General features: G+C 38.4%; 1 protein-coding gene across 2 annotated transcripts in view; it reads left to right on the top strand.

The window, feature by feature from the left end:
* LOC117400123 (nuclear pore complex protein Nup153-like) overlaps positions 1-26,822 on the top strand; it is a 44,501-nt gene that overhangs the window by 7,154 nt on the left and 10,525 nt on the right. The window contains exons 2-18 of one of the 2 annotated variants that reach the window (XM_033999561.3): positions 7,905-8,136; positions 9,549-9,794; positions 10,004-10,137; positions 10,245-10,376; positions 11,889-12,002; positions 12,447-12,491; positions 12,600-12,650; positions 14,548-14,676; positions 14,848-14,906; positions 15,216-15,345; positions 19,513-19,638; positions 20,609-20,710; positions 20,825-20,909; positions 22,080-22,211; positions 23,155-23,748; positions 25,494-25,685; positions 25,989-26,774. In XM_033999561.3, coding sequence (XP_033855452.3) covers positions 7,905-8,136; positions 9,549-9,794; positions 10,004-10,137; positions 10,245-10,376; positions 11,889-12,002; positions 12,447-12,491; positions 12,600-12,650; positions 14,548-14,676; positions 14,848-14,906; positions 15,216-15,345; positions 19,513-19,638; positions 20,609-20,710; positions 20,825-20,909; positions 22,080-22,211; positions 23,155-23,748; positions 25,494-25,685; positions 25,989-26,774 — 3,289 coding nt within the window. Of the gene's footprint in view, positions 1-7,901; positions 8,137-9,548; positions 9,795-10,003; positions 10,138-10,244; positions 10,377-11,888; positions 12,003-12,446; positions 12,492-12,599; positions 12,651-14,547; positions 14,677-14,847; positions 14,907-15,215; positions 15,346-19,512; positions 19,639-20,608; positions 20,711-20,824; positions 20,910-22,079; positions 22,212-23,154; positions 23,749-25,493; positions 25,686-25,988; positions 26,775-26,822 lie in introns of both variants that reach the window. The other variant, XM_033999560.3, reaches the window with a different exon arrangement.

Consider the following 26,822-nt stretch of genomic DNA (forward strand, 5'->3'; position numbering starts at 1 on the left):
TGGGAACAAAAGGAATTGGCCATTTTTTAAAAAGTGTTTTATGCAGTAGTATAAAGCAATTTTGTGCAGGCCACCAGTTAAGCATGCAGTCTTTATCTATGATAACAACCGACAGGGCTGCATAGGATCAGAGGATGATTCAAAATCAGAGGCAGAGTCACAATAAATGTCTTGTTTAAATTCAAATTGTAAAATTTGCTGAGATACATGTGTTGGAATATTGTTTCAAAATTGTATAATGCAGCAAAACTATATTAAAAGGGTTGATGCATGGCCGAAGGTTTCTCACTGATAATTTACCCTTTCTCAGTCAAAACTGCAAGTTTCTCAGTATCTAAAAAGCTTAGAGGGAAGGCTGATCCTATCTTTCTCTAGCTATCAATCTAAAACATGATTCTAAACTGAGTATGTATAATTTTACTATCTTATACATTCAAATATCTGGAAATTGTGATGAAACTTGGTATTTTTTGGCAGAAGTTTATTGGGAGTATCATATTGTGGGGATGGAGGCGGGGTTAGAAACTAACGTACGCCAAGGCAAATTAAAACAGATGAGGACTAGCTGATGTCTGTGTCTCAGTAGTCCTGTTGGTTTAAAAAAAAAAAAAAAGTGTACATATATAATCCCACGTTCACAGGCTTGCGTTTAAAAAAAAAAAAAAAAAACATTTCTAACCGGGTGTAGCAGTGGTGAACAAATAATCATAATGCTTACAAAAGTCACTCAGAACTGAAAATTCACTTCATCTCCCCTTGTCATGCCGGATTTTACTTTATTTAGAGATATGCGAATGTGTCGGCATTTCACTGAATTGTCAGTGTGATTACTTGCGCTATTCGCTTATTCATAGCCATGGATTAACTAAACTTTCGGTATAAACAAATTGTACTTTTTAGACAACAAAACAGTATAAAAACTGCCCTCACATTGTTTCATTTTTAAAATAATTTTTGGAAAAGCACAATTGCTTGAACACAACACACTTTTGTCTATCTTTAATCAGTGTGAAATATTAAAGTATTTAAAACTGTATAGATTTAAGGGATTTCTTAACTGTCTTATTACTAATGTATTCGTATTACAAGATTTAGTGTAAAATCAGAACAGCAGTTTCATGGTCCATTTCCAAGAAACGTAATGTGAGGAAATGGCTATTCACTTGAGCTATTTTGTGTTTTGATGTTTTTAATGTTTTGATGTCAAAGTATATTTAGTTTATAATACTGAAAGTTACATTTAACACTAGAACCGCCGTTATACTCATACCTAAAATCGCAGTCGGCAGTCATTATGATGGTTACATTTTAAACAACATCAATATTAATGAAAGACAAACTATCCGGTACAGCGCAAACATTTTATTCAAGCACATCATATTAAACATCTGCACAGCTGAAATGCTGTATTTAAATGAACAATTAAACATAAAGGTTTATTTTCTAACTTGCCACATATAAAGCACTACTTCAAAAATGAAAAACTATAATAAAATAAACATTTCAAAAGAAACTAGTGTGTAAACAGGTATATGTACATACAAACTGTAAAAACATAAGTAGTTTTTAATTTAAAACGAAAGTAACATATGTTTTCTCTTGCACGTGTCACTCGGTGCAGCACAGAATCCAGGTTGAGCTGCTGCAGCCTGCTGCTTTGCAGTTTTCTGATTGAAATGTTTCAGCTGAAGCGCTGTGGCTAGCTTCAAGATGAAATCTCTCCTACTGATATTTTCCACGGTGCATTCCTTGTACAAAACGAAATAATTGATGGCTGTCAGGTCCAGTAGAGATAACAGGCTTGGTCGTCTACCTTTTTAAGATAGTCGATTTTAAAGCGCATGAAAAATCAAGTAATCAAGTAACTGTGTGAAACCTGATGAAGGCAAAGACTACCAAACAAGGCACATCAAAAGTGTAACGGTTTTTACTAAACACGTTTTAATAAAAAGTACAGGTATAAGTTGGCTCCCAAAAAAGAGAACTTTGAGTGTTATTCCTTCCTAAAGAGCTGAAATAATAACTTTCACGTTCGTAACAGTGTGGACAGACACTGATATGAACGTAGCGCATACGGATCTAGAATATAGAATCTAGAATCTAGAATCGCTTGCTACAGTGGTAAAAACATTACAAAGTTATCTGCACTATCTCCAGTGTGTGTGGTGTTGTGGTGTTCTTTTTTTTTTTTTTTTTTTAAAGTCGTCGCCAATTATTTTACCCCGGTTTTCACCCCAATTTAGCATGCCCAATTATTTATCCCCGGCTCACCGCTCGCAACCCCCCCGCCAACTCGGGAAACGGAGGCTGGAACACGCGTCCTCCGCACTGCAGATCCACAGCAATGCCACCAGACCTATAGTGCCGGAGGACAACACAGATCTGGCGGCTCCACTGCAGAGCCACAGGCGCCCTATCGGCCACAGGGGTCGCTGATGCGCGGTGAGCCGTGGATTCCCCTGCCGACCTAAGCCCTCCCTACCTGGGCAGCGCTCAGCCAATTGTGCACCCCCCCTAGGAACTCCCGGTCACAGTCGGCTGTGACATACCCTGGATTCGAACCTGCGATCTCCAGGCTATAGGGCACATCCTGCACTCCGCGCGGAGCGCCTTTACTGGATGCGCCACTCGGGAGCCCCCCCAGTGTGTTTTTTATCTAATTTTAATATTTATTCTCAAAGAAATCAAGCTGCAACTTGTCAGTTTACTCAAACATTTACACATGTGTAAAGTTTCTATTGGCATGGAAATGCCCAATTAGGTTTATTTAAATAAACTTATGCACACCGCAGGCAAGGTGAACAACGCAAAACCACAAATCTTCAGGCTTGTACTTTTTTCATTCGGTTTGAGTTCATGTTCAGTGGATTAAGACTTTTTTTTTAATCTAATTGTATTGAAAAATAGTATTAACTTTAAAAAACGTGTTGTATTTTTTTATTTGAAGCAGTGTGGGGCGCTGCAAAGCAAACAGATGCAGGCAGGGAGCAGAGTGGTTAAAAAAATGAAAGTTTCATAACTTTTTGTTTTGAAATTTGATCAATTCTGTATTTACTGCTACACCCATGCCTTCTCTGTGTGAACATTGGGATCTTATCAAAAGTGACTGTACTGTAAAATATCCCTGATATCCACCAATCTGTGGATCCTTAATTTAAATTAAGTTTTTTTTATTGCCATCATCGCAAAATACAAGCGGTGTACGTTTAGGTGGCAATATGTTGTTTAATAAAAATAGTAGTCTGTGTGTAGTACTTTGTGTTTTAATACACACATTAAAAATGGTCTGCAACGTTGTCTAATTGTTGAAGTCCTTAAAGGTTTCTATTTATTTTCCATGAGTGCATTTATTTAACGCAGTCGAAAGGTAAATTATTTTCACCGATTCAACCCTTCTTGTTTATCCCTTACAGAATACCCCGCCTCATTTATAACCCAGCTACAGAAACTGCCCCCCCCACTTTTGAAACCAGTTATGCCACTGCCTGTAATGATAATTAAAGTTTCACATTTTCCCTTCAAATATGTAAATCTCAAGCATAATGCTTTACTGCCAAATGCTTTTTTTCGTACAGCACTTAATTCCACTTTATTCTTTTGATTCTGTGATTCCGTCCGTGTTCTCGTTAACACGGATTCCATGGATCCCGTATTATAACATGCAAGTTTCTTCAGATGCTTTACTTCCTATTACAGCAACAAGATTCTGATTGAAAATCTTGGCTTAAAAAAAAAGGGGGGTTTAATATTTATAAATGTACTTATTTTAACTATCAATATTATAATTTTTCAAATGTCATGTTTAATTAAAACAGAATTTGCTATTCCCCAGAATGGAAAATCAGTAGCCCTACAATGTAATGTGCCAGTATGTCACTGACATGCTAGCAAGTATAGACGAGGGCGTACCTTGATCAGACAATTGATTTGAAAAACGGATGCTGTTGCAGTAACTCAAGTAAATTAGTTCTCTCCAGTAATGGCTTATCTGAGAAGCTGAACAGAAGCTTTCCCTAAATGAATTTCAACCTCCCTTCTGACCTTTCTTGTGTTCAGAATGCAACCTACAATAACATAAATCTGTTTAACTGGATAATCTAATACTAAATTGTTGTCATACAACAAGACCTGTCATACCTACTGTATTTACTGCTTAATCAGGCACCTACACTGTGTATTTAAACATTTAATTAACCTGAAGGGCATTTAGGAAACGTGAGAATTGTCCTCTGATTGCTGTACTATAAGCATACTTCTGAATTCCTTTTGACCATTGTCAACAGAAAAGTTAACTTATTTGTTATTTAAATAAATTACTACTCACTCCTCTGCTGGTGTATTTGGGAGATCCATAATTAACAAGTTGGTACACCAATAGTTAAGTCATGGCCAACACAGACTGTGTTCAGTGGAAAAAGTGAACAAGACTTAAATGCAAAAGATCAATGCCACTGCATCCTTAAAAGCTGCTAGTAATGAAGAATTAGGTTAGGCTCTTGCATGGATCAGTGCTGTGCATCAACCTAATAATTCATGTAATGGAAGCAAATGGAAATAACATTTTCCAACAGCATATTGACATTTAAGTGATGGAAAACAGCACCCCTGGTGGGCTGCAGGGGAACATGTTGAAATTGAGCACCTCATATGGTAATTCTTGTTTTATACCTGTAAACACTTCAGGGGTTAACCTTTTGAGTGGCAAGAAAATAAAACATAGTTGCTTCTGCTGAGCCACAGTACAAATGTACATTTTCTTTGTATTCAGATCTTTGTTAAAGCATTTTATCGTTGCATGATGCTAAATTATTAATACTTCCTGACTTAATGGATTTCTTGGACCGGATATAAACATGTCACTGGAAAGCAATGTGTGTTTTTTTAAGAAATAAGTCAAATCGTTATCGCATCGAATGATATTGGACATTTGATATACATCTGTATCTTGTTACACATTGTAACATTCATGACAAGACCTCACCTCACCTCCCAATGGAATGTCTTGAGATAAGATTGCAATTGCATAGCTAGGTCTGATTTTATGGGAAGGCTAGAGAGGCACGGAAGGGTTAACTTGGATAAGTAATGAGACTAGCAGGCCCCCAGAGTGGCTTGATGTACTAAAAAGGGCTGACATGAATAAACAATTCCTCTGCAGAGGGGATAGCTGGGAGTTCCCTGTTTGCTCTGTTTTGGCTCATATTCCTCACCTTGCTCCCTTCCCCCTGCTGTGCCTGCACAGGTTCACAAGTTCAGCCGAGTTCAGTCCCATCACTCCATGTGTGAACATAGTGTTCAGGGTTCTCCCCAGGAATTCTGTACAGCCGGGCGGCAGAACATTATAGCCGGGAGCACTTTTAACAGAAAAAAAAAAGTTGTCTTGCCTTATATATAATACGACAAAGAATTTGAATGTGTTGTCTTTTGTTGACTATCTCTGCGCTTTTTTATGTTCTTTTTCATTACTGTTTTTTATTATGGTGAATTACCGTGCATATTTTGGCACTCTACGATTTGACTTGAGAAAGATAACGTAGGATTATTGGAGTTCACAAAAAAGTGGTAACCTTTTCACTTCCTTTTTAGCTTAATTATTGAGCTTATTGCGTCATTTAAATTGTTTTCTTTGAGTTTTCAGGTCATTTTGTTAATGCACATGTATTTTTGTTTTTCGCTGTTCTACATTTTTTGAATGCAACTGTTCATTTTAACACGACAGTACTCCCATACGTTTGGTCACCATCATAACTGTTGCATGAAACCTGGAGTGTAATAATCCAGCACCTCTGCACTTAAGCAATTGTATGTCAGCTGACTATCCCATCGCGCCTTTCTTCTTAAAGGCGTACAGCCTCTATACATGAACCCCCATATCTCTCACAAGCACCTGGGTACATATTGTTACGATATCAAAACAAAAGGAATACGTTTTTTAAATTTTTTTATGCATATGTATAGCTATTATGTACTATATATCACCTTACTGTACAATAATTTGACAAAAAATGGACTGAATGATAATACCCCAAAATAATCTTAATATTTTTTTAATAAAGTAGCCGGCACAAAGAGTATTAGGTGGTTGATTGCACCGATTGCCGGCTTATTTTGACCCCCTGCATTCATTGTCACTATTTTTGCTTTGAAAATAATTGTTGTTTTTTTTTTAGCAGTCTTTAACGTTTTAGCCTCTCTAAGTGCTTAACACAGGAAACCCGCCCCTTCAACTTCAACTGTTGTGTCAAGACGTAACACAGCTGTCATGTGGTTCCAGGATTTTCTTTTTCACCCAGCAACGCGCAACTGATCCAGTCTGCTAGAAGCAAAATCAATCCTTATTGTTTAAAGACACAGCAGCATCTGCAAGACGGGCGGATCGGGTTTTTTTCAGCCAGGTAGTGACACCCACTTCGCTGGGCGGCTCGCCCGGCTGAAAAGTCCTGGAGAAAACCCTGGTGTTTCTACTATACAGAGCTGAGTTCAGTCCCATGTGTGAGCATAGAGTTTCCTCTATACAGAGAGCTGAGTATAGTCCCATCACTCCATGTGTGAGCATAGTTTCCTCTATACAGAGCTTAGTTCAGTCCCATCACTCCATGTGTATTCAGCATAGTGTTTCCTGTATTCAGAGCTGAGTTCAGTCCCATCACTCCCATGTGTGAGCATAGTTTCCTCTATACAGAGCTGAGTTCAGTCCCATCACTCCCATGTGTGAGCATAGTTTCCTCTATACAGAGCCGAGTTCAGTTCAGTCCCATCACTCCATGTGTATTGAGCATAGTGTTTCCTGTATTCAGAGCTGAGTTCAGTCCCATCACTCCCATGTGTGAGCATAGTTTCCTCTATACAGAGCCGAGTTCAGTTCAGTCCCATCACTCCATGTGTATTGAGCATAGTGTTTCCTCTACAGAGCTGAGTTCAGTCCCATCACTGCATGTGTGAGCATAGTGTTGCCTCTATACAGAAGTGAGGAGATTGGCCTGCTACTCTTGTGCTGATAGCAGTTTTACTTTTAAGCATCAGGAGCCAACACATTTGAACACACCAGAGTGGTGGATCTTGAAGTGCTTAACAGAGCAGCATATAAATCTAGTGCAGACTAAACTTACACAATGCTGCGGACAGACACTTTCAGTCGTCGTTATAAAATGTAATGCTATTTTTAAATATGTTGTGCCCAAATATGTTGGACAATATTCAAATAAAAGGATAATGAAAATAAACCAAAAATGAAAATCGGTTGTCTTTTTACATAAACGAAGTGTGCACTGCTGTTGCGGACAGGACAAAATAAAGTTGGTGAATTAAGACAAAAATGAAATGATTTCTATGTGGCTTTCCTTAATAAAGATTCTTATGACTGATGCTTTCAGAGATCAGTGCCACTGTTAAGTCAAGTAAATGACAGCTTGAGTGGCAGTGCCAAGTATTGGCATTGGGTTGTTTCAGTAGGGTTCTTAATTGTAAATATGACAGCTGTTCTGACCAAGATAAGTGCCATTTCATTGTTTTGGTGTGAATCTGTTCAAATAAAATGTTGTCCCTAAAATCCAAACTGCCAGAGAAGCTTATCTCGGCATATGAAGAGAAATAATTTTGTTACATGTACTTTTACATGCTCTGATTTAGTGTGTTAAAACAGCACAATAAACGAACACGTTCTGTAATTTTTAGTTGCTGACTATTTTCAGAATTGGTATCGTATTGTGATGCAAATTTCTGGTATTGCCCAGCACTAGTCGACGGAAATGCAGGACTCCTCACGCTGCCCCAGAATGCATTTCCGTGTCTGGATTGTCCAGTCCTTGTCCTCGGGCTGCTTTATTATTAATAATTCTTGTAAAGGTTGTCTGCAACCAATCAAACCTGAGTCACATTCTCTTATTTTATTCCCCATTTAGCAGCAAGGTATTATTGGCAGAGTGACCGACACAGTGAAGAATATAGTTCCTGGTTGGTTACAAAAATACTTCAAGAATGATGATCCATCAGCAGAGGCAGGGGATGTTGAGGAAACAGCAGATGGACGGGAGAATCATGACGGCCAGATTCAAAACAACCAGGGTCACACAGACGAGGAGATGCTGCCGTTTCCCGATAGAAGGCATACCCCTGAACCCTCAACCAGTAATGCAGGTGAGTTGAAAACATTGCAAACTGTTAAATTCATAGCTGGTTCAAAAGCCTTATTGCTGATTGATCAGATGGTTGAAGAAAATAAGGATGTTTTGTTGAAAGGTGCCCTTATAAGCTGATGGTGTCTAATCCTTGATTTTTCCACCAAAATTCACCAAACTTTTCTCATACACTCCTAGTCTCCAATAGACGTATCGGATTCCATTAGGCTATAATCCAATAAATGCATTAAACCTGTACATGCACTCTTTCACTTATCTAAGGCAGTACAAAAGCATTGCATCTGCACTTTACAGCGCGCCCACCTAATGTGCTTGCACTAAACTATAGAGAGTTACTCAAGTTCTACAGTAAACCTTATTAACAGCCTCTGTCAGGGAAGCTAGTTTAGGGCCATTTGATGGTTTCCAACATGTAAAACCAAAATAACATGCATTCCTATTATATCACTACAGTCGGTGTTAGCCATTCATTGTTGAAGACCCAACACGATTGCAGTGTTAATAGAATAGGAAAAAGTGAAAAATTGCCAAATGCACTTATGTTCATATTTTGAAGTAGCTGGCTATGTGAAGTAGGTGGGGTCTTTGCTGGGGCCTCCAAAGGGATCGTCGCATTGGCTCTGGCGTTCCTGTGGGTTAGGGTGGCAAAACTATCAAGGACTGTTTCTCTTCATCATGCTACAGCGAACCCTGCTGACCAGGTGCCTCGTGAACTCAAAGGCAGACACCTGCAGGGCTAGTCTTTGTCCCCCAAAGGTCGATAGCTTGCTGACATTTTGCTCTCCAGTTCCAAGGTGAAAAAGGAAGCTGGTTTGTTTGTGCGATCAGAGGACGCCCACTCAATCTATGGGTCTCCTGAGCCATGTGGGGAATTGCTGCGGTGAGGTGAAAAGTGTAAATCTCATGGCAATGTGTTTATGTATTCATGTATGTATTTATTTCTGTGACTTATGCAGGGAAAGAATGTTGCCCCCTCCCAAAAAAATACACCCAAAACAAACAACAAACAAACAAACAACAACTCATAGATAACACGGACATAAACAAACAAGATAGCCGCTTCTGCATCCAGTGCTCAAAGAATATCACAGACATTTGCAGACCTTTTTTTAGATTATAGTAATAGCAATGACTTTGATTGCATTATTGATGAGTTTGATGATAAAACGAGCGATCAGGAGATGATTAATTGGCATGCACTACTATGAAGAGGTATGTGGGAAAAATACAGCGAACAAGGGACGGGGCTGGAGATGCAGTACTGAGTGTCCTGTTGATATGCAGTGCCTTTTAAACCTGTTTTAAACCAGCATGATATACTTCTTTTAAACTTCTCAATGCATTATGTGTTGGTCAATGGAGAAATGTTTCAAACCCTTAAGCACATTTTTATTTATTTATTTTTTTTAGAGCCATCTACAAGCCAGTCTGCATTGAATTTCAGTATCCAGCCAAGACCACCGCTCAATCGAAGTCATCTTAATTTCGCCACGCTGAATTCCCCTGCGCTTCACTGTCAGCCTTCCACGTCCACAGCATTTCCCATTGGCAGTTCAGGCTTCTCCCTGATAAAGGAGATCAAAGACTCTACCTCTCAGCACGAAGATGACAACATCTCAACCACCAGCGGCTTCTCCTCTAGAGCATCTGATAAAGGTACCTTTTTAAGCATGTCGAGAGGGGATCGTATTGCAACTTTAAATATCTTGATATCTTGCCGGTTAAAATAAATGTAATGGTACAATGACTTGTTTTCAGATGATGAATACACAACACAGATATAGGCTTCATACTGTGGACATAAACCTTTTTTTTATATTCCTGGCTTAAATCCTGATTTTGTTATTTTTTATATTCCTACCAAGATGTGACCACTTCAAAAAACATGCTGCCTGTGTGGTCCCCTGAAGCTGAACGTTCTCAATCAGTCCTGCAACAAGCTGGAACCAGCTTGAGAAAGCCGGCTTTTAACCTGTCTGTCTTTGGAGGGTCATCCACAGTAAGTTAGTTTTTGAACATAAGAAGGGTTCTTTGTCTATTTCTAAAATTTCTCAAGTGTGATAAGGTTGTAATTATTTTTTATTTTAAATTTTTTTTATGTTTTAGTCCCTTGCAAGCACTTCTGCGCTGAATTCTAGTCAGCTTGGAGACTCTCTGTTTTATCCTGGCAAAACAACGTACGGTGGGGCAGCTGCAGTGAGGACCCCAAGTTCGAGAGTTCGGGGTACACCTTACCAGGTAAAATAGAAAACAGCCTTGAGAGATCCATGGAGATTTAAAATACACTGCAACACCATCAGAAAAACATATACACCCTTGTGAATATGCATAGCTGCTTGCAGTGAATAGTTTATTTGAACTTTCAGCAATGCATCACTCAATTTATTGTTAGAAAACTTTGTTAAAATAGGGGGGCAAGGAATTGTACTTGTCCTGCACCCAGACGTAGCACAAAGGAATATCCACTAGAAACTGTCTTCAGGGCTTAAGGGTTAGGTATTGGGGCTGGGGTTGCTTAAGGTTGGGGTTGGGTTACGGTCAGGGTGGGTTGATGTCAGAGTTGCCAAGCTCGGGAAGTGAAAGGTGGGAGTGCTTGTCAAATGCCCTAGAATCTTCTGATGTCCTGAGGACAGTTTCTAGTGGATATTCCTTTCTGCTTCCACCCAGACCTCGTTAAGACTACTTTTGTTGCCGATATTGCTGGAACTTGTTTAACGTTTATCAGCAATTTCTACAGTAATAACCAGTGTTGGGTGCATGACAAGTTAATCCCTTCCCTTTTTTGGCAGTTTATTTTATTCTGCATTCTTAATTTGCATTGTACCTTGTTTACTAAAATGTTTTCTAATTAGGATTGTGCTACAGGCTAATTTGTAAAAGATTTAATCACTCAACTTTCAGCCATATCATTTTTTAGGAAGGTATTTTTATTGGGTTGTCTGGTTGTCTTCCAAGTGCTGGCCTGTGTGACCAATGATGTTTCCTCACCACATACTAAGCTTTCTATACATGGGGTTAAGCTTCACAATCAGATCATGGTTACACTTAAACCTGCTGTGCACCCATCAGTTCTCCTATTCAGTTCAAACTGCTCAGCTGTTTATCACCTACTTCACTGGCATGAAACAAATGTTTATTGAGGCTTTGGAGATGTGTAAATGGTTGCTTGTAAATAGTGCAAGGCTATGCAACTGTATTTGGGGTGAGTTTTTTAAGTATGCTTTTTTCTGATTTTCAGTTTTTGTTCTTGTAACCCAATAAATGCAGACTAATTTGAATGTGGTAGTGTGAATTACTTAACTAGGTGGCTGTATTACTGCACTACTGACTATCAGGACAGTACTGCCTCCTGCAACTTTAACATTTTACAATGTTAAAATGGTGGCAAGATTGAGCTAACATCTGTATGCTGTACAGTACAACAATGAAAAAATGTTAGCGTTGACATGTATAAATACTTTAATAAATGATGATGAAATTGGAAAAACATGCAGACTCAAATTGTGATTGCATTGCCACTTGTAAAGAGAATTACAATGAAACTTATCTACTACATTCCAAGTTGAGAGTTTTGGAAACTGGGATATGAGGTGCAATCTAAATTTACATGCTACGTGTACATAATGATGTATAATTATGGCGGTCCACTTTTATAATACTGAGTGCTTACTTTGTGTTTACAACCTTGGAAGGGGGTACATGTTAACTAGATAAGATTATTAATGGTTTTTTGTAAAACATTTTTTGCAGGCACCTGTAAGAAGACAGGTAAAAGCAAAACAGATTCACTCTCCATGTGGAGTAACGAGTGCCACAGCGCGGAGAATTCTTCAGTCTTTAGAAAGGATGTCCAGTCCTTTAGCAGTAAGTTTGTTAGAGTCCATTATAATAGTGTTTGGGGGTGGGGGGTTTACAGTTCCACAGGCAGAAATTCATAGGCTGACCAACTTCTCTTATGGACACTTGCTGATTTTAAATACCCTTCATTTCAACACAAGCATCCTGGGAAGATATCCGCAGCAGTAATGTATTGTAAACTAATGGATTAAATTTGCTTTAAATAAAGGGCAATACAAAATGTATTTTATCCAAAACCAATACTGGCCATTTTAAATACTGGGGTAAATGCAAGAACGGCCTACCACTTGGATGACATTGCAGGAAATCTGAGTAAATGTATGCATCATAGAAATGCTTTTTTTAAAGCCCAACAATGCTATGATGTCTAAACTGTACTCCAGAAGCGCTGTGAAAATGAATGAAACCTGATTTAATATGGCCATACTCTTGACTGCTTTTGCTTCACAGGATGCTAAAAGAATCCCATCACCCTCATCATTGCCAGTGTCTCCAGTAAGTAGTACCCGCTTCTCAATTTCCTGGCCTCCGTTTTAAAACTGTACATTCATTTTACTGCTTTTTGTTTCTCTTGTCTACAAAATTCTAATTTGTCAATTGCAGATGCTGAATAGGGGTGAATTAGAAGTCATACATTTCAAGTCCAAAAGAAAGGTAAGTGCCCTTTTTGTTCAGCCTTTTGCAAAGAAAGAGACATCTAAGATATCCATGGGTTGAAGGCCTGTAGTGGTAACGTTTAACCTGAAACTACACCTGCCATTTTTATCCTCTTGCGTGCAATTGCTTATAGTTTTTAGTACAATTATATAGTAGTGCAGTTTGTTGATTTGATATAGGTAGTTGCCACATTATTTAGCATGTATTTTGGGTGTCACTGATGGTATTCCAAAATGTTCCCCTTCACTTTGCTTTTCTCCACTTTGAAGTTTGTATGAATAGGCTGCTTTAAATGTTTAGTGAAAGGCGTTGTGCCAGGGGGGTTAGGCTCTGAACTTAAGATAATGTTGTCTCTGTTCGCTCTGCAACAGCAGTGTTTACTATTTGGCTTGGCAAGTGATGTGCTGAAATTCTTTGCGCAGCTGCATGCAAGTGGAAACTGGTTTTTATTATGGGGCCACCACTGAATAAGTATAGATAGACTCTGTGTATTCTACAGAGCTGTAACGTGGCACCTGTGCGCAGCAGTTACATTGACAGAAAACTGACAGCAGGCAGCAGTGTGGGTTTGCAGCTGTTGCTGGTGATTGTCTGTTCATATTTCTATAATATTTGGAGGGCACTAGAGAGGGAGAAGTGTTTGCAAGTGTTGGGATCCTTAGGAAATCATTTTATTGCCTTGCTGTATGGCAGTGTTCTTCAGTTGGCGGCCCATGAGAGCCTTCCGTCACAGTGCTGCCAACTGGAAGTTTTTCATTGTTTTGCTGGAGAATTATGCTAGACGGGTTGTCTTTTTTTGGCAGTTTTAGCAAAACACTGTTTTTATTTATTTTATGTATTTATTTTAACATGAAATCTCTGCCATGATTGACACAACATGATTAACATAACATGTTGAATCAGAGTAAGAGCAGCACACAGCCCACGGCCCCACCCCCTGCCCTGTCAAGTATCCACCAAAAGGATCCGATCCTGGAAAGGCAAGATGCCAAAGTTGTGGACAAAATATATTAAAAAAAAATTCTTCCTTTGTAACGAGAAGCCGTCCGGCTGAAAAAAACGATCCGCCCGTCTTGCAGATGCTGCTGTGCCTTTAACAATAAGGACTGATTCCGCTTCTAGCAGACTAGGTCACTTGCGCGTTGCTGGGTTGAAAAAAAAAAAAATCTTGGAACCACATGACAGCTGTGTTATGTCTTGACACAACATTTAACCAATCATAGTGTTGAAGGGGTGGGTTTTCTGTGTTAGGAACTTCGAGAGTCTAAAACACTAAAATGACTGCTAAAAAAAAATCACCAATTTATTTTCAAAGCAAAAATAGTGACAATGAAGGCAGGGTTTTCAAAAATAAGCCGGCGATCGGCACAATCCACTGCCTAATACTATATTTGTGGCGGCTACTTTATTAAAAATATTAAGATTATGTTCGGGTATTATCAGTCGATTTTTTGTAGTATTGTACTGTAAGGTTATATATATTGTACATAATAGCTATACATATGCACCAAAAAAGTGTGTTCCTTTTGTTGTGATATCATAAGAATATGTACCCAGGTGCTTGTGAGATATGGGGTTTCATGTATAGAGGCTGTATGATGGGCTATCATCTGAACACTTGTCAGCTGACATACCAATGCTTAAGTGCAGAGGTGCTGGATTATTACACTCCGGTTTCATGCAACAGTTATGATGGTGACCAAATGTGTGTGAGTACTGTTGTGTTAAAATGAACAGTTGCATTCAAAAAATGTAGAACAGCAAAAAACAAAGACGTGCATTAACAAAGTGCCCTGAAAACTTAAAGAAAACAATTTAAATGAAGCAATAAGCTCAATAATTAAGCTTAAAAGGAAGTGAAAAGGTTAGTGTTTTTTTGCTTTCTGTCTTCCAGAGTGATGCGCAACATCCTCCTGTGCAGAAGCTTGTGACACCAAAGGCTGCTTCTGTAGCAGTGAACAGATCTATGTTTTTCAAACCCTCTTTAACGCCAACTGGTCATTCAAGTAGATCAACTGACAGGGTGAGAATTCAATGCAGTGAGCATGTCTGTACAGTCTGAATAATGTACTGCAAATTACTACAATCAACGTCTTGTTAATGTGCAATATTTTTTTTATATTTTTGTTTTTGTTTTTTTGTGTGCCTGTAATAAGCCATATTCTGATTAGAAATCCTTTCCATTAATGTTTAGGGGGGAAGACAAACGAAGCAGGTTGTTGAGCCAGAAATATCGATGCAGCACCCGAAAAGGTAGGGGACTGTTACAAGGTTGTCATCTGTTTGGTGGAGTGGTGATTTAAAAAAAAAAAAAAAAAAAAATTAAAAAAAATTAAAAAAGAAAAGAATGTATTTTAAATGGTTTTGGAGGAATACTTGACCAAGATTACTGCATCCTAATTTCTATCAGTAAATGTTTGCTCTACCCTTATGCTGAGTGTGACTTCCATCAGGGTGATGCTAGAAAATTTGCCCCCATCTACAGTGCTTCAAACTATTTATAACATTGTATATAGTATAATATATGAACATTTAGTAACCCTGGCTTGTCCCTTGTTTCAGCACAAACAGTTTTTCATACCCATTGTTCAGCACTCCTGCAGCCAATGGAATGGCTTCTGGAGGGGCAGGTGGGAAGATGAAGAGGGAGAGGGGCATCCGTGCCTCTTCAAAACCTGCACAGGACCAAGAGGTGGGTATTTTAGTGCTGCTTAATCATATGCAAAATATGCATATAAAAATATTTGATCACCCACTGAACTTGGATGGTGTTCTTATTTATTTTTTATGTTGTAATTTTCAAATAGTTCAATAGCACCAGTTCAGTACTCACTCTGATGGATTCCATGCACTTTTTGTTATTCCTGTAATGAGTTTGTTATATTACACACAGTGTTTTCGCTGCCCCGGTATCGGTTCTTAACACTACATTCTTCTGCATACTTCACATAGCAACAAGCAGTATAATATGCAGTGAGCTACTAACTGCCCTAGCACAAGAAAAAGCATATCCGCTTCAACATCTGAAACTCTATGGGGCACTAGATTTTTAGATTTTGTTCACCAAAATATGTTTAAAAAATATTTAGTTTTAAAATAAACTTTTGAAATGAATAGTGTGGCTAGAATTAAGTTTAATGCAACACCTCTCCCTTTCTCATCTCTCTCCGTGCACAACTTTTAAAAGCGTTCTGGTTGAATGCATACTTTTTTTTTTTTTCAATTCTGGATTTAGTATTTCATTAAAAAGCTGGCAAATTAAGCTTTATACTGACCATTTTGTTATTGCATTTGAAACTGAGTAAAATATCAATATATTTGCAAATGGCTAATAAATTATGTAACCTGGTTGTATATTGGTGGGCAATTTTCAAATAATGTAGATTGGGCTAAAAAACTAAATCTAAAAAAAGTTCTTATTTTTAGAAACATTCCCCTGTTCAGTAGACTAAGGAGTATCATGCGCTGAAGCATTAGACACTCTCACTCCCTCCGCCCCCACAACCTGTTTAACCTGTTTTAATGTTGCATGTAGGTTAATGTTGGTTTATTTAACATGTTATAACGAATGCTGACGTTTTGCTGCCTTAAGTTAAATTGTCAGTTGCTTAGTAGCTCAGAATCAGCTTAGTCATGTGCAGAAGAGTTCATTTCTTCACAAAAAAAAAAAAAATGGACAGAATAAAGTAACTGTTTTGGGCTGGTAGCACAAAATGTGGTTTGATTAGACCTAGGACATCTTTCAGTGCATAATAAATGTTGTCCTGATCGCCAGCTGCCGGCCAGTAAAATCTGTCTTGGCTTCATTTGTTCATACATTTGACTTCGATGCAATCACCCATTTCAGTTCCAGGGTACACATCTCCATCGTAGCACATAAACACACCATTGACCTACAAGATCATCAGCTAGCTCTTGAATGGGTGTGATTTATGTCTGCTTCCTCTTCATTTTCCACATGACACTCAGCTGGTTGTTGAGTTGTTTGAACTGTTACAGGTAAATAACAGGAGCAAAACTCAGGCATCTTACAATAACACGACAAAACTCTGTGGTTTGTAAACCCTGCTTCACATGTGAAAATCTGATGAATTTTCATCGTACCCTGACAGGTTTAAGAGGACTTGCAGACATTTGTTCTTCGATGTTGTTAATGTCTTCTGTAGTGATGAGTTTCATAGCAACACTTGTGCCTGACTGAACTTTGATAAAGCTTGTTTGCATCATCAATATCCTCTTTTCTCTGCCACAATTCTATCCGCTGTGGACTTGATTGTGCCTCCAACACTGCTGTCATGAGGACCTTTTCCATGGGCCACCTCCATTACACTTTCCAGTACACTTTTACAAAGCCATGGAGGAAAGTCGAAAGCGAGTAAACGTTGCCTTTGTTCCTGTACCGGTGATGACCTCAGACCAAAAAGGAACACAGACGGGCAGTACTGGCGGGTGAAACTGAGGCGCAATGGTGCTCGGTGCTTTATTAAACAAACGAAAAATACGATTTATAGAAAACGGACACAAAACAAAAGGGCACATTGGCCAAACAAACAAACAATTATACTAACACATATTGTGCTGGCGGTTCCAGCACAATAGCAGCTGTTTTTAGTTTTTCTTTTACCTTTTTATTTCTCCTCTCCTTCACTCCTGTTCATTACTCCCTGAACACTCTCTTCCCCGTGCAGCCAATCTGCAGGTCTTTTGTATTCTGGCCGAGGGGTTAACTAGCTAGTAATTGGCGTTTTATATAGCATTTTCTGTTTCTTGAAAATGGCACGATTTAAATTTGCCAATTTTTTTTTGCTTTTGTGCTTTGTTGAAATTTGAGCACATGGTGAAAGGAAGTGCCTTCCTCACTTTGCCCACTTTGCTATTTTTCAGGAGTTTCTCAATAGCTTTGCCAGGGGAATTTTTTTTTTTTTTTGTATTTATCCTGTATAATCATTTTATTATTTTGACGCCTCCCTTTCCAGCTCTTATCTTTTAGCAGTTCTGTTTCTTTTGCAGATTGACCTTTTGTTAGATACTGATGGCCTTTTTACACTACCATAATTCTAGTGGTGGTGATTATTCCTTTAAGATTTCGGTTTCAGTTTTCTCCTTGGGTGTTGGTTATGCGCTACAACAGTGTGCCAAGTGGCACTTAAGTTTAATGCAAATATCTTTTCATGTCAGTGTTCACTGACATGAAGCCTGACCTTTCACCTCATTTGAAAAACTTTATTGATATGCTAGGAGTTCTGACAAAAATGCCTTCGGATGTCGGTTGTGACATTTCATGTGGATAACACGGGGACACACAGTTTTATAAATAAATCAGATTCAGATTCAAATGCAGATTCATGAAGTATTTTCCAGAATTAAAAGTAAAATCCAGCATTTGTGATGTTTTAAATACCTAAAATATAAGTCTGAAAATCAAAATTTTAGTTAGAGGACAGGGGTTGGTTATGAGGTTATGCTACAAAAAAAAGTAATTGAAATATAATACAATTTTTATTGTGCAGAATAAAGTGAAAAAAAAATTCTATTAAATATGTAACTTGTAAATATCCTTCATTTGTACCTTGAAATGTGACGTCAGGACAGCAATCTACATAGTTATTTGAAAATTGCCCTGGTATGTTACCAAATTCAAAACACAAGCTTGTTGAATTGCACAATTAGAATAAACGCATGAGTTTAAAGACCATACTTTTCATATCACAGAGCTGTTCTCAATCATTATTTCACTGTGTTTTTAAAGATCACCCAATGTATTGGATTTTATATTAAGATGAGGTTATGTAATCAAAACTCTCTCGGCTGTTTCTAATCATTTTTATATACACGTATTTTTTTAAAGCAACAGACGAGTCCGCTACCTCTTACACCCTGAGTAGCATTACGTTGATGCTGTAATAAAGTACTCTCTGTTGGTGCTACTAGTAACTTTAACACAACCATTATTGCAATATTAAAGAATATATAATAGCTATCGAACATTTTATAGGTCTGTCATTTTTTTTTATTCCGTTTTGCAAAATGTCACAACAATCAATCACATCTACACAGCTGTGTGTGTGTGTGTGTATAATGTGTGTGTGTGTGTATGTGTGTGTGTGTATATATATCTATATATATATATATATATATATATATATATATATATATATATATATATATATATATATATGTGTGTGTATATGTGTATATATATATATATATATATATATATATATATATATATATATATATATATATATATATTCATTCATATGGATATAATCACATTTTAAAGAAATTAAATAAACTTTCACTTCATTGGAAATAGTTGTAATCAGAACTGGGATGCAATTTCCTATCTAATATACAGTATCTTGTCGTCATTGTTATACTATAAAAGTGTCTAAAATAAGAAAAACTGACAAAGAAACCATAGATAACACACTTCGATGAATTCCGTGCACCCCTCTTCATCCTCCCCAAACATATGCAAGTTTGTAAATACAATTTTGGTGAATTTGAAGAACTCAATTCTTTTAATGTAATTATCACAAGGACAATTCAGATACTGTAATTTTCTAATTGAAATGATAGACTGAACTTATCCATTGCCAAATGCCTATAGATTCCATTTTCGAGTAAGGGGAAGTGCTCTTGTCATGGTACAAGCTGCAATTAAAGTGTTCATCACAGTGGTGAATTAATGGCTATTTAATTACATGTTTTGTCTCGCTGGCCTCATCCCACATGGCATGGATAATTGTAGAATTACTGTATGCATGCTTTACATTTTCATGCTAATGTTGACATTTCTGAGACGGTGGCCGCTACATGTGCTGTGCTAATTCTGGGCTTTAATGATGTTTTGTAGCAAGTGGAGATTCCGAATCTGTCGCATATTTCCTTGCCTATGAGGATTTCGACTTTACCAACCTTGAACTTTTCCTCTCCTACAAATACATCCCCCTCTGTGACGACGACTCCAGTAGCTAATAAGGTAAGGCTGACTGGAACACAGTTTTGGATATTTCTGAATTGTTCTAAATAGAAGTATTTCTTTTACATGACTATTTCCTTGCCACTATTGTACTACAACATATTTACTTAAATTAGACATTCTAAATATGCCCATTGCACACCCCATTTCAATTAAAAGTAATGGGTCATCATATTTATAAAGGATTGTTTTGTAAACTTGCCTGCTTCCACTGTTCATGATCATTCAAAAAACTTCTGTGGCGCTCTACTTAATGCGCAACTGCAGGACTCGTGTCTGCCAAATGTAGTAGATTAATTTTGCCAAAACTGGGGACACAAAGTCCCAGTCTCACTGATTTCTGAAAACTCAACGATTGAGAAAATCTCTGACATAGTGTTAGACATGTTACCATTTGTTGGTGTTTCATGACCACTTTCTTCAGAAAAATTTAGTCATGTTGACATCCTACGTCTATAAAAATTCCAGGAATCAGTCCTGTGGTGCAGGCATAATTGAGCATTTCCTAATCGTTTTAACCATCAAGAAATAAGTAACTGCTGTAGATGACTATATAATACATTGTTTTTACAATGTAATCTATATATCCCTAGCATTCGGGGATGTGTATTTTAATCTTTCATATACAGGCACTCTTGCAAACAAACCGTTTTAGAATGAGACACAAATGAAAATGGCTACCATTTGGCCATCTTTGAATATAACAAACATTTTTTACTCATGACCCCCCGCCCCGATATTTTAAGGGAGTATTCCTGTTGTGTTGCATCTCTAAGCTCATGCGACAGTTTTGAAAATGGGAGGTCTCGACCCATGCATAATCAATGCCAGGTCTGTATTTGTGCCTGATGTGATGACCCTCCATTTTGACACATGGAGGGTATATTTTAAACTGATCCGGTATATTAACCGTTTTTTGTCTCTTATTTAATTGTTACTTGCATTGCCATGCTAAGAGTTTGTATTTTAGGTACCGCCTGCCGAGTCGTCTATTCAGAATCGCACTGATTTCACCTTCTCATCACCGATTTTTAAAGCAACTGAGACGAGTCCGCTACCTCTTACGCCCTCTGTAAGTAGCATTAACTTGATACTGTAAAAAAAGTACTGTCTGTAAGTGTTACTAGTAACTTTAACACCACCATTATTACAATATTAAAGAATTGCCCCCCGCCCCCTTTTGTAGGCTGGATTTACGTTTAGTGCACCGGTTTCTAAAACAGTAGCATCTGACCCGAGTGGAACAGCATCAACGCCTTCAGCCACGCCAGGTAGGCAGCACTTTCAGACATGACAATTTTGAATTACATTGTTTCATATGGATAGTGTTTGAAGAGCTTTATAGGCCATAGACACAATTTAAGTATCAACTGTTTGGCTGTATGCCAACTTAATATTTTACTGAGAGATTACAGTACTTTACAGTTTAATTTTAATTTAAGGCCTTTCTGTGCTGTGTGTCCAACCCCATTGACAGTTTTACCTTCTGAGTTTATGCAATTGTTCTCTGACTTACTGTTAACTCATGATGTCCTTGAAAATGAGATCTCCATGGTTTATTGTCCTGGTTCAACAACTTTAACTCTTTGCAGTCCATTTATTTATTAAGTGCGCGTCGGGTCCAATTTATTTTCACACGCGCAGTTAATTTTAGACGCGCTGTTTAAAAGTATTTTTTTTCCACAGTCAAACGGGTTTAAAAGGCCCTACATATCAACAAAGCACTCACTAGGCATCTCCAGCCCCGCCCCACCCTTTCGTTCGCTATCGCTTTCCCATATGCTAATAAATAAATAAATAATAATAATTCATACATACCGATCGATCTCCTATTCACTCGTTTTATCACCAAACTCAATAATGCAATCCAAGTCATTATTTTATTACTATAACATCTCAAAAAAGCTCTGCAAATGTCCGTGATAGTCTCTGTACGCTGATACAGTACCATTCAGCTTGTTTCCTTATGACCGCCCCTATGTAATGCCAGAGGCATGTATGACTAATCGTGAGATACGTTTTTTATTTTTTTAATCGGCTTGTCTCGGCTCCTGTCGCTCCCACTCGGCCATTGAATGGCTTTCTCGGCTTTTTCCGGAGAAAAAACGACTAGAAACCCGTTTTTTGCGTTTTTTTTTGATGTCGGACAGGGTCCGACAATGGACCGGGTAGGAATAATTGCAAAGTCGGACCTGGTCCGACAGTGGACCGCAAAGGGTTAATGGGTACATTTTTTAAGTCTTACTAATAGTTTGGGTGCTTTTTTGGATCAGTATAGGCATACAAGTACATTCAGTCTGTAAAACTTTACAATTAGATATCAAACCGCAGAGAAATGCTGCGGTAAATAGTGTGAGGAATCGGGAATCGTGCCGTGGTTTATGCTGTCGTGAATACTTTTATTTAAAACTCTAATTTACCTTTTTGTTTACTGTGTTTAGTTAAGAACTCCTCAACATCTTCATCTGCTGTTGGCACTCTGGGGAATACAAATGATGAGGACTTTGATGGTCCCTTCAGACCAGCAAGAGCTTTAAAACAGGGCAGTGTGCTTGACATTTTAAAAGGACCTGGTAAGTTAAATGTTACTGTTGTAGCACCCCTCCTCCCACCGTGTACAAAATGTCATCTGTGCCACTAAGCTCCCCTAAACTTAATTGACTTGATCAGAGATGGTGTTTTGTTTCCATGGATGGCAAATACGTTACAATTTAGTCTAAATACTTCCTCACTAAATCTAGCTGAGACCATTCCTTTTCCAAGACTGGCTGGCAGTTTGCAAAGACATTTTCTTCTACTTTTTTATATAAAAATTTCTGCTGAAAACATTTGTACTGCACATTGGTGCAACATGAGCTACACAAAGCATTTTGCCGAACCTTCTTATATGTATTAAGACATCATGTTTCAATTTAGAATAGATTTGTTCAACCACAACTACAATTTCACTTGTCTTCAGCAACATATACATTTAATCATCAGCATTACTTTTGCAGTTGGCTGTAAACCTTTCTTCGGTGAAAGCTTGAGTGAAAACTCTGTCTGATTATGTTGGTCTCGGAGTATGATGTAGCAAGATGATAAATTAGCTGTTGGCTTGCTTTGACTTGTCAAATCATCATGCAAATCCAGCACATGCTGTGCCCTGAATAAGCCATTCATTTACTTGGCAGCCATCCAGCTTTTTTTTCCCTTAAATTTACCATAACTTTTGTAGTGTCCCTCGCAAATTTGATTTATTGTTTATTTATATCTTTTGATGCTAGGTTAACCCTTTCTAAGTTGCTTTTGGCACAAGTCAATCCTGTTCCCTTGCTGTTTGCAGTTGTAAACAGCTCTTACGATAAGCTGCCTTTTGCTTAAACAAAACTAAAGGGATAATACAGGAAGTGGTTAGACCAGTTGTAGCAGTCTTAAGAGTAAATGAAACTGGAGAAAACAAAACTGAAACTATAATGAAATCAGACAAAATTGCTGTATGTTTAAGCATGTTTGCTTTTGTTCCTCTGTATACAGATTTTTCTTCATCTCCTCCTGCTAGAAGCCTGGTGAAGCCTTTCCAGATGAGTTCCACAAGCTCACCAACTGGGGGGTTTGGGTTTGGGGACAAGTTTAAACCTGCAACAGGTTCCTGGCAATGCGATGCTTGTCTCTTGCAGAACAAACCAACAGACAGCAAATGTGTTGCATGTCAGACTGCTAAACCAAACATAGATTCCTCAAAACAGAGCAAATGCAGCAAAACGACATCGGAGACCTTGCCGAGCCTTGGGGATAAATTCAAACCTGTGTCTGGGACCTGGGAGTGTGACACTTGTTTAGTACAGAACAAACCGGAGGTTACAAAATGTGTGGCCTGTGAGACTTCAAAGCCTGGGACTGGAGTAAAATCTGCCTTGACTTTGCCTGCCTTTTCGGAAAGTAAGTTGACAGTGGGTTCTGGTGGCTCTGGTTCCACCTCCATCACAACGACAACATCTTCGCTGTCTTCTGGGTTCGGCTTTGGGGAAAAGTTCAAAAAGCCAGAAGGAGCCTGGGATTGCGATGTATGCCTTGTACAGAATAAAGCAGAGGACATCAAGTGTGTCTCCTGTCAGTGTGCAAAACCAGGTAAGTGCTAGAAGTTCTGTAATCCAGTATTTAACCCTTTCAGGACCAAGCATTTTTCAGTGGGATGATCCACTATGACCTGGCGTTTTTTGGCTGTAGTTGACTCTCTTCCTGTAAAGTCACAATCTATTTTTTACAGTAGCATCTTGGAAACGGTGTCCTATTTTTCAGAACACTCTGGGAACATTATTAAGCACTTCAGAAACCATACAAACTTGTTGCGTTTTTTTTTTTTTTTAAATGCAATATTTTGTGTTTTGTTTTTAAGTTAAGTATTTATTACGTATTCTTCTTAGAGATGCGTGTATAAAAATGCGTTATTCTATGACCCGAGGGACTATACAATACTTAATGAAAGTTTTGTTAAAGTGTTGATTTGAGTGATTGCAATGACATAATACACATTTATTTTTAATGTCTTTAAGCAAAAATGGACACTACTCTCAATTTATTTTATAAATAGTTATTCATTCCATTATTAGGGTAAAAAAACGTACCTGATACATTTAGTTCATGAAATGGTATAAGCTTATATCCACTCGTTTCTTGATATTTATAAATTTTGTAAAAACATTTATAAATAAGGCTAAAAGAATTGAATCTATTCAGTCTTGAACAAAGACGACTACGCAGTGATCTGATTCAAGCATTCAAAATCCTAAAAGGTATAGACAGTGCTGACCCAGGGGACTTTTGACCTGAAAAAAGAAACAAGGACCAGTGGTCACAAATGGAGATTAGATAAAGGGGCATTCAGAACAGAAAATAGGAGGCACTTTTTTACAGAGAGAAGTGAGGGTCTGGAACCAACTCCCCAGTAATGTTGTTGAAGCTGACACCCTGGGATCCTTCAAGAAGCTGCTTGATGAGATTCTGGGATCAATAAGCTACTAACAACCAAACGAGCAAGATGGGCAGAATGGCCTCCTCTCGTTTGTAAACTTTCTTATGTTCTTATATTAAAACGAGACAGAGTATATGTTCTCATATAATAAGTCAAATACATCAGATTTACAGTGTTCCCCATTTTTTTAGTCACTCTAAACAAGCTCCTGTGATGTTTTGTTTCTGCTTTTGTCTCTGCGGGTTGCTGTAAACTCCAACCTTTAGATGCAAAATGCCCCTCAGTGACGTCACACGAAAAAAAAATATCAGGAAGTGAACGTCGGTCCCTCCCCTATTCAGTCATCAAAACTAAGTGCTTTTTTATTGCGTTTACACGATCGCGGTCCTAAAAGCCCACTTCAGTATGGTAGTGTTAACACAATCCCGGTCCTTTTAAAGGGTTAAGTTCAGTATGCTTAACAGACAGCCCCATATTACACTAGTACTGAATGTGAAGTCACATATTTTCTTCATGTAAATCAGTATTTTCACATGCCAGAGCAATTCAAATTGTGAATGCACACTGTAAAACGTTAATAGTGCTACACAAAAATCAAACTTAAATTGAAAGCCTGCTTAGCAATGATATACTGATATTGTAAGACGATTTATGAAAGTGTTAAAAATAACAGGACCACAACATGTTCTTCCTGGTAAAGTACATACAAGCAGCAACAGACTAGGTTGCCCTGTGTCCTCAAATTTTATATTTAAACACTTTATCTAGATGCCCCCTGTCTGAATTTTCTTGACAATGTTATACCTCTGTTATTGCTGCTGAAATTATAGGACTGTCAAGACACAAGGGTAAACTGATGCATGTTCAAATTCAGGGTCACAGACTTCATTGTCATTCTCAGGTGCTGTTGCAGTACCTTCTACTGCCATGACTGCCCCAGAACCATCTGGAGGGCTGCTAGGCTTTGGAGACATATTTAAGAAACCTGAAGGAAGCTGGGACTGTGACGTGTGTGCAGTGCAAAACAAAGCTGAAGTGATGCAATGTGTGGCATGTCAAAGTGCAAAGCCAGGGGCCAAGGTGGAGACCAAAGGTAGTAGAGGCTATTTCTTAATTTTTTTTTTTAACTTGCAATTAAATTGTAGAACATATCTTAATCAGCTGATTTGATTAAATAATGCTAGTAAGTAATTTCCCTGAAAGATTCAGTCTGGGTGTAAGACAGGTTTGTTACATCTCTCAAATATTCTAATGGAAGTTGACCTTGATATCAAAGCTGATTATGTCAACAAAATTGTACGTGTGTCCTATATGACTTATTGAGAGAGTGCAATTGTCTACTGTTGTGCGGGAGATCCTGATGAAGAGGTTAATGTAATTTCACTTCTCCCCACAGGTTTTAGCTCTTCGGCTTTGTCGTCAGCTACCACTGCATCCCCATTTGGGGGAATTACGGGGGGATTTAAATTTGGAGACCAGGGGGGGATAAAATTTGGCACCTCAACGACAGACAATGCTTCTTCTGGAGGAGGGTTCAAGTTTGGTATGGCAAAGAGCGAGGACAGTAGAAAGCCAGATTCTCAGACCATTGGTAGTGGATTTAGATTTGGTACTGGAGGAGGAATTCAGTTTGGCACTGGAAACAGCAGCAGCCAGTCAGAAAACAAAGCTGCCGAACCAAAAGGCAAGCCATCTTTGGAAGGTTTCACTTTTGGACTCTCCGCCCCTCCTAAAGCAGATGAAAAAACAGCAGATGGGGGATTTAAGTTTGGGGCCCCCAAGGAGAAACCGGAACTGGGAGGAACTGCAGCAGCTATGCCATTTTCTTTTGGCAAACAAGAGGAGAAAAAGCTTTCTGGGGAGCAGCTACCAGCGGTTGGATTTGCTTTTGGGAAACCTGTGGAGGAAAAGACTGGCACTCTGGCCCCTGCTGCAGCTTCAACATTCATGCTTGGGAAGACTGATAAGCCAGACTCTGTCAGTAGCTCCTCCAACTTAATATTCGGCAAGGGGAAGGAGACAGACAAGCCTGCAACACAGCTGGGCTTCTCTTTTGGCAAGCCTGAGCCGACCAAGGAGGAGGCCAAACCTGCATTCAGCTTTGGGAAACCTGCTGAAAAGCAAGAGGCAGCAGTGCAACCAAAACCAGCATTTGCATTTGGGGCTGCCCCCCCTACTGCAGGTACAGTACAGAGTTTTCCTTCTAGTGCCATAATAATCACCATTTTAA

Source organism: Acipenser ruthenus, chromosome 4, assembly GCF_902713425.1.
Source record: "Acipenser ruthenus chromosome 4, fAciRut3.2 maternal haplotype, whole genome shotgun sequence".
Taxonomy (NCBI): domain Eukaryota; kingdom Metazoa; phylum Chordata; class Actinopteri; order Acipenseriformes; family Acipenseridae; genus Acipenser; species Acipenser ruthenus.